Here is an 8,245-nt window from a genome sequence, read left to right on the forward strand (position 1 = left end):
ATATCCGTGAATATTAAAAAAATATATATAGATACCTGCATAATAAATATCCACACAGATATGAGAACAAATATGAAACGCATACATTATCCGTCTCATTGAAATCCTAATCTGATCATTTTTAGTCAGACACATTTTTAATCGTGCACTCACTATGTATATAGCTAAAAATATAAAACTTGTGGTAATTTTATATTTTGAAAAGCAATACAACATAACATTCAAAGAAAACAATTTCTTTGAAAAATAGTTTTAGGCCCATTTTTTTACAAATTAGTTTTTACTAGAAAAAATGTGATTGAAGTGGTTATGTCACTTATCGCACAAAGATTCATCTCATAGTTGTTGAAACCTAACAACAGTTTATCAAGTATTTTATAATAATGGAATATGTCAAGTATGATTGCAAGGGCACAAAGCTCCTTACAGCAGAGGAGGAATGCTTAAAAAACAGAGATTCAATGATACCAAGATTAGAAGAAAGATACCTAGAAAGAAGGCCCACAAACTTTACCCAAAAGCCAAAACTCTCCTCTCTTTTTCTCACTAAGCTACAACACAATTCCCCTTTGGATTGTTATGCTGCTCAGCATTAACTTGTATATTATATTTTCTGTCTTGCCCCCTTACTGGACCACATGCCCAATCCATAGCTTCTCATTCTATCAATGTCAAATATTTTTCAAAGAGAAAACAGTACAATTCTTTTATAAAAAAAATATAAATGTAATAAAAAAAAAGGAAGATAAAAGTGAAACAGAAGAGAAAATGAATGATTTATTTATTTATTTATTTTAGATTCGCAGAGGCATTAAAAAACATTATTAGAAACAACATCAAATGATTATGCAAAACTCAAGATAATTCCTACTTGTCTAAGCAAGAGCACTATAATTTGGAACTACTAACTTTCTAATATATGAAGGGAAAAAAAGTTGTAGAGATAGAAGGAAGAAGAATGGTTTACCTAGAATGAAATATTAGACATTAGACATGATAACCATGTCGGGGGTTACATTGAGTATCCAGTACATGTATAATATATATATCTTCACAACGGGAGTAAAACTTTGCATATTTTGGCCTGACCCCTGTTCTATTGATGTATTTCACGCTAATCACTACAACGGTTGACTCTATGTTTTCACTATCTCTTTACATTTGAGTTTGGGTATCCGGCAAGCCTTGCCGTCTGGCATGCTCCGGGATGAGCTTAGGAAGCAGTTCAGGAGGAGCTCCATCTAACTGCATTCAGTGTTCATCACAAAATTATTAACATGTATTCATCATTGGTGCAGACCATGACGTTGCAAAAAAAGAATTGCGTATCATATATCTAATACAAGAAACCAATTAGATACATACTTCCTGTTTGAAGTTAAAAAGTGGAGGTAGTGAACGACCATTAGGTAGCCGAGCATTGGGCTCGCGAAGCTCGTCAAAGAAAGGATGTGCCAATGCTTCCACCTTTAAAATAGAAGCCACCAGTGAAAACTATACTAATTTTATAAATATTTCTTGAAAATGTACGAATAATTATGCGTATGATATTATGAAACATGCCACAAAAATATTTCAATCGCAGTCGAATCTTACAGCAAAAACCAAATAAGGGAACTTCTATATTAGTGTAAATAGTTTTCATGTCAAAGCTGGATGTTTTGACTTTTAATATACTAATATGATTATGTAGTAAATGTGCCTTGAAAGGATGGCAATGGAGGAGGATGAATAAGGTTTTGCCCTACTTACAGCGCTGTAACGAAGTTTTGGTGAATATTGGAGAAGCCTTGATGCAAGGTCAATTGCTTCAGGAGGCATTCGCTTGTGAAAAACCTGAACCATGGATCGTTGCACCAAATGAGTCAGTCAATGCACGTTCCCAAAAAATAAAAACTGTTATTATTATAAACGAAAGAGGTAAAAAGGGGCGAATTACCTTATGCCAAGGATGAGCTTTGATATGGGGGAATCTGAAATCTGTATAATTAGGGTTCATGCACCGAATTTCTTCCCGAGTAGGAGTGCCAAGAACCTAAAAGAAAACAAATCCATAGTTATCCCTGTGGCTTGATTCATACAATCCAGGGTAACATCAGTATAGACAACGCATCACCTTGATAATTTCAACAAGTTGGTCGACCTGATTTTCTCCTGGGAACAAAGGCTAAAGGAAATATTTTGAGAGTTAGGGAAATCAAGATAACATTTAACATAAACTAAAAAACTTGTTATGTACGGACAACATTAGTGCATAGGTTGCCTAAAATTTTAACAACCTGGCCCAGCAGAAGTTCTGCAAGGACACAACCAGCTGACCAGATATCAACAGAAGTTGTGTACTCTGTCGCACCAAATATTAGTTCTGGGGCCCGATAATACCGTGAACATATGTATGAGATGTTTGATTCACCCTTTACCTGACAAGAAATACATTATTAAGATCATACCTTAATTTGTATGAGCAAAAATATCTGTAATCAAATTATTATGTGATCCCAACCAGTGGTCTTTCTTCTATTTATTGAAAAAGTAATGAGTTGGGATCCAGTTTAGTAGCAACATTAGCGGTTAATGAATATTTACGTAAATGTCAATTAGAACATACAAAATTAAAATTGAACCACTTGAGAACAAATCCTAAAAGAGCTTTTTGAATTGTATGATCCAGGTACGTGCGGTATTGCACTAGAATTCCACATCCAACATTGACTTGGTAGTAGCATACATCTTTAAATTAATGAAATGCACAAGAATACCAACATACCAGAACTTTTGCACTCCCAAAATCGCAAAGCTTGAGTTGATGTGTGATTGGATCCACCTACAGAACAATGGACATTGGATTCAGAGTAAGCGAATGATATCCTTGAGGAAAAATAGCAAATGAACAACTTACCAAAAGATTTTGAGGCTTTACATCCCTGTGGCAGACTCCTGGTACGGTGTGGATATATGCCAGTCCCCTAAAGATCTAAACATCACATTCCCACTCAAAACATTACAAAATTTCAAAGAAAAAGCAAGGAACGAGAACATATCAAACCAAGCTACAAAAAGAAAAAATTTTCATACTTGATATGTATATAATTTCACATAGATCAGGGGAATTCTCTGGTTTATACTACTGTAGTGCTTTATAACACGGAAGATCGTCTCAGGGACATATTCCATCACCAAGTTCAGAAAAAGTTCATCTCGACTTGTTGTAGAGAAGAAACAGTGCCTCAGGGAAACTACATTTGGGTGATCCATCATGCGCATTAACTGCAGTTCTCGATTTTTGTATCGCCTGTCCTGCAAGACCTTCTTTATGGCCACTGCCTCCCCGGTCTCCAAGCACTTTGCCTTTGTTTAAGGGCCCCAAGAGTGTGAAGCAATATGAGATTACTTGACAGCTTGAAAATCAAAGAAGGAACATAATCACCTCAAGGTTAATATTCCTTTACTTATCCTTACCTGGAAAACAATTCCAAATGATCCAGTGCCAACAACACGTTCGGCCATGTAACTGATAGTCTGCAAGTGCCATTAGAGCACAAATTTATGAATAATAAAAGAAATGGAAACCCATGCAAGTTATCGTAAATCTTAAGCATTCAATTTTATTTAACCATGATATATATAATACTCCAAATTATTCAAAACTGAACCTTTAAAGGCCAAGAATGAGAACGAAAGACAATTATCAATAGAAGGTGGAGATAAAAATTAAATTTAAAAAACAAAACATATTAATATGCGAGTGGAGGAAATATGCCAACTTCTAGCTAACAAAAGGTATTATAATTTTGGATGGATCCTTAATGGACAGGTTTACCAAGTTTACTACCCAACCCCCACTGTAGTTCCCCTGAGCCCCAAAAGAGAAGCAAATATTTATATTCAGTACAAACGGAATTCTTAAAAAACAAAAAACTGGAAATTGAAAATGTTAGAATGTCCGTACTCGTTTAGGTTCACCATTTTTGCCACCAATTGTGGTTGAGATTATGTGACCAGTGAGTCCATGTGCCTCATTACCCTCTGCGACAGGAGCGGACATTTCCTGCAATTTACAACAGTAAACAAAATATTTAATGTGGTAAATCAGATTTCTTAATGCAGAAATAGAAAAGAAGACTCTTCTCGACACAATATCCGTAATTGCTTATGGAGTGTTTTTCAATGTAAATTGTCTTGATAGCAATTATCACCAATAATTTGGTTAAAAACAGTTACTTAACATGCCAACCTCATATGACTACGGACAAGTATAAGTTGGTTGGACAAACTATAGTCAATCTATGCCCGACCCAACAAAGTCATCAGTGGACATATATACATATTTACATTTTACATACACAGAACTTTAGCAGACAATACTCTGGTTTGGACACCTGCACCTATGGTGCTTGATTAAAGTTTTAAATGATACTATAAAAACATAGAAATGGATAGAAAGTCACCAATCAAATGGGAGAAGTTGAAGATAGGCAAAGTGTAAAGAGCTCAAAGGTAATAAGGTATGTGCACAGGCAAAGTTCAATCAGGTTACCAAGGTCCACAAGAAAGCATCAAATGCCAAAATGCATTGATATCATTTATGAGACAAGACGGAGAGAGAATCTAAGAACACTTATTTCCTGAAGCAAACATAAACCGTTTGAACAACAATCCACCAGCAACTCAAGGAAACCCCATGTTAAGCAAGGAACCCAACATATAATAGAAAAACTATACAGGAAGTAATATAGAACCAACTTTAAAAGAATCAATGATATTGTTAAAGCCATTTTAATTTCGCCGGAAGTTATAGATTAAGTGAAAGCAATCTGGCCTTTTAGAACAAAAATAAAACACCAATAGCCTCAAGGTTTTAAACGGCAACCTCAAGGTTTTTGGAGTGATTGTAATGGAAATTGGGGCCACATTGACTGCAATAATAAAAAAAATATAGGAAAATCAATAATTTGAAACCTTGATTGTATTAAGAAAAAATGATAAAAAAATTGGGAGGTAAATTGTGATATATTCAAACCCATAAAGTGTCTGAGAAAAAAAAAAAACTCTGGCAAGGAATCGGATGACAAACTCAGGTAAGCCAACTTGAAGTTCGGCTAAGTGCCTAGTCAGACTCTTTCTCTCTCTCCGCCTCTCTCTCTTGTTTGAAGAAATGAAAAGCGCAAATTATTAAAGAACAGGATTCCACATTTTCACTTCACTCCATTCCGTTTCTCTTTTCTGGACCACCAAACCGAAAGCTCCACAAACTTCAATTTTTCAACACTAAGATCTCAACTCAACAGCGAAAGCACAGCAAAATCCAAACATTAACACTAACAAGAACGATATGTCCATGCTTACGAAATTTCCAATTCCATAAGCCAAAGAAATAAAAGCCATTCCTTGAAGGCAACGTTATAAAAATTCCGGCGACCTCCAAGCGAGCAAAACCAATGCCGGAAACGAGCAGATCACCGTAAGCTGCGTTCGTCGGGAGGCATGTCCAGCGGATCAATGACGATCCGAGGACCATAAACGGCGCCGTCGCGCACACTGAGGAAATGGCCGAGAGCGGAAATTACCTTATTGGAGGCGGCGTCAGAGCCGCCACGAGAGTCCACTTTCATAGGGTCATTCTCCGCCTGCGGCAGTTGTTGCGGCGGAGTTGCCACTTGCGGTGGTTGAAGCTGTTGCTGCCCCAGCGGCATAGAGGCCATGTGAGAAAGAAGCTCCACACAACACACACACACTCTCTCTCTCTCTTTCTCTCTTTTGCTTCTCTCTCTAAAACACACTTTCTCTCTCTCTTTGTGTTTTGCTGGAATACTGATGCTTGGTCCTGGGTCCAGGCTTTGGAGTATATAAAGGGTAAGAGAGTGTGATATTAATGTGTCTCTGTGTCTTTTCTCAAGCGCGTGTGTTAGACAGTGAAGAGCACGCTTCGACGGTAGCCGTAAGATGATATTTCTGTTGTGGTAACGACGACGGGATGCGTAATCTGGTGTGGCAAGATTTACTGGTGAAATGTGGTCCGTATTGTGACGTGGCAAATCGAAGGGACAGAAGGATCACATGGAACTTGCAAGGTGGCATTTACGAAAATACGTATTTGGAAGAAGTAATGTTGACGTAATGGGAACATAAAATACTGAAGTTTAATACTCTACTCATTAATTAAGTCAGACTTCTACTTGGTTCGTGAGTTTAGTTTATTGAGTTTGGGTTATAATAATAATTCTTTTTAATGTGTAAAATCTATGTAACAAACCTTCCCATTTAAATAATTGCTTTACCTTTTATGGATAAATGAGTCTTTGTTTTATTTATTTTTTAACCGATAAATAATTAGCTGCTTGACATTTTTCTTTTAAATTACAGAATTAATAAATTAAATAATATAAATTTTTGTAAGTAATTAACGTTACGTGTTTAGGAAGACTTCAGGTTAACATTAATGATGATAATTTTTTTGTAAGTAAATGTCATTCAAAATTTCGTTAACTTTTTCAAGAAATATCTATTATATACTGGAGAAAACTATTTTGAACAAAGATAATAAGAAAAGGAAAAACTGCTGAGAAAACGGAAGCAGCAAATCCTCATCCTTGCGTTTCAATACAAAATTTTATAATTTTAACAAAGTTAAAATATATTTAATTTTTAAAATAAATAATTCATATTCTTACAACAATTACAATTTTTTTATGATGTTTTATCTATCCACAATAGTTGAGATTTTTTTTTGGTAAAAGAATTTGTTATGATATTGTAAGGAATTTTTTTAGTGAGATGTTTTCTATTAATTGTCAAAATTATTTTTATTTAATGTCTTGATGACTCTTTTTTTTACTTGTGGGCTTATTCTTAATTAGCATTGCTTGAAAATTTCCTAATTATATTAGCATAAAGTTTTTTAATAAAAAAGTTCGACAAAAATTTGTTAATTGAAAATAATTAAATCCATCATCGATAAAAAAAAAATCTTAATTGATATAAAATCCATGTGAAGGCTTTAAAAAAGAGTATCTGGCTAAAAACATAATAATTAACATTGACCAACATTTTTTCTAACTCTAATTAGTTAAGATTAAAACAATATGAATTAAATGGAAACTACGAAAAAGTTGAGTTGGTCACCAATCAAAATCAAGTCAACAAAGCTTGGATTGAGAGATTGTTAATTTGGTTGAAGTTGACCTGATGAGAAAATATATGAAAAAAATATATAAATATAGGAAACAAAAATATATCAACCTTCATACTCCTATTCTTGAGTAAATTTTGATTTTTTATAATCATATATAATATTCAACAATTTTTCCTTTCATAAATTTATAAAAGCTAAAATTCGTTATTCAACAAACATTTTTTTTTTCACAGATCACATAAATTATTTCTTCCAAACACATTAGGAGTGAAAATATCTTCTAAAAGAAATTAACATTATTCAAAATGCGTTTAATTGTTTTTGGAAGAGTGATGTAAAAGGGTGAAAAATAAGTTGACGAAATATTTTTGGATAAAGATTACACATATAAATTAAAGGATTAACATATAACTTTTATATGTAATTAATGTTGTTAAATATTCGTTTACTTTTTGGGAAGAACAATAATATAAGGGTGAAAAGTCGAACGGGTATAATAACATCATGACGTACACACAAAGAAAAACAAAGACCGAAAAATCATTCAGAAATAGTAAATACGAAGGCTTTATAAAGACATAACACAAAAATGTTATTAAATATGCATTTACTCTCTTTAGAAGAAGATGATATAACGATGAAAATTAACGTATGAATGAAAAAAAGAAAAGACTGAAAAAAAAGGAAATTGGAAACAAGAATTTTCGCCTTAAGTTACAATGTCAGATGCACAAAAATGTTATTAAATATTCATTTTCCTTTTATTTAGAAGTATAATGTTATAGGAATGAGAATTACCAATGAAGATAACAAAATGCCTTGTGTATATAAATAAACAAAGACCAACCTGATAAACTAATTAAAAGAGTTTTATTTTAAATTTAGTTTATTTGGTGCAGAATTATGATTGTTGTTTCTGTTTAATTTTGTACAAAATTTTTGGTGAATTATATGTTAAAATCTTTAAGTGTAAAAAAATAATGTTTGAGTTATGACATGATGATGATGTATGGTTAATTTTATGATAATGAGATATTATATGTATGTATGTATGTATGTATGTGATGGTGATGTTTGTATGCTCTCGTAATCATAAAGTCGAATTGGTTTTTA

General features: G+C 33.5%; 1 protein-coding gene across 2 annotated transcripts; it reads right to left on the reverse strand.

Annotated features, from left to right (window-relative positions):
* Nucleotides 1-940: 940 nt before the first annotated feature.
* LOC114183198 (shaggy-related protein kinase zeta-like) lies at nt 941-5,824 on the reverse strand. 2 transcript variants are annotated; one of them, XM_028070126.1, is made up of 12 exons: nt 5,568-5,824; nt 3,950-4,048; nt 3,460-3,519; nt 3,076-3,348; nt 2,900-2,974; nt 2,768-2,824; nt 2,280-2,420; nt 2,117-2,167; nt 1,940-2,035; nt 1,753-1,836; nt 1,366-1,467; nt 941-1,245 (listed from the first exon to the last, which is right to left on the reverse strand). In XM_028070126.1, exons 1-12 carry the CDS (start codon nt 5,700-5,702, stop codon nt 1,156-1,158), a joined length of 1,263 nt encoding a protein of 420 aa, XP_027925927.1. In that variant the 5' UTR covers nt 5,703-5,824; the 3' UTR covers nt 941-1,155. The 2 variants fall into 2 exon arrangements, with proteins under 2 accessions (XP_027925927.1, XP_027925928.1); XM_028070127.1 differs by lacking the exon at nt 5,568-5,824 and adding an exon at nt 4,449-4,564.
* Between the last annotated feature and the right edge of the window lie 2,421 nt (nt 5,825-8,245).

The sequence above is a fragment of the Vigna unguiculata genome, chromosome 5, assembly GCF_004118075.2.
Source record: "Vigna unguiculata cultivar IT97K-499-35 chromosome 5, ASM411807v1, whole genome shotgun sequence".
Lineage (NCBI taxonomy): Eukaryota > Viridiplantae > Streptophyta > Magnoliopsida > Fabales > Fabaceae > Vigna > Vigna unguiculata.

Coding starts and splice junctions, on each gene's coding strand:
- LOC114183198 (XM_028070126.1), bottom strand. CDS start 5,702: ATGGCCTCTATGCCGCTGGGGCAGCAACAGCTTCAACCACCGCAAGTG. Junction 1,837..1,939: donor AAGCTCATCCTTGGCATAAG/GTAATTCGCCCC, acceptor TCCATGGTTCAG/GTTTTTCACAAGCGAATGCC. Junction 1,468..1,752: donor CAAAACTTCGTTACAGCGCT/GTAAGTAGGGCA, acceptor TCTATTTTAAAG/GTGGAAGCATTGGCACATCC.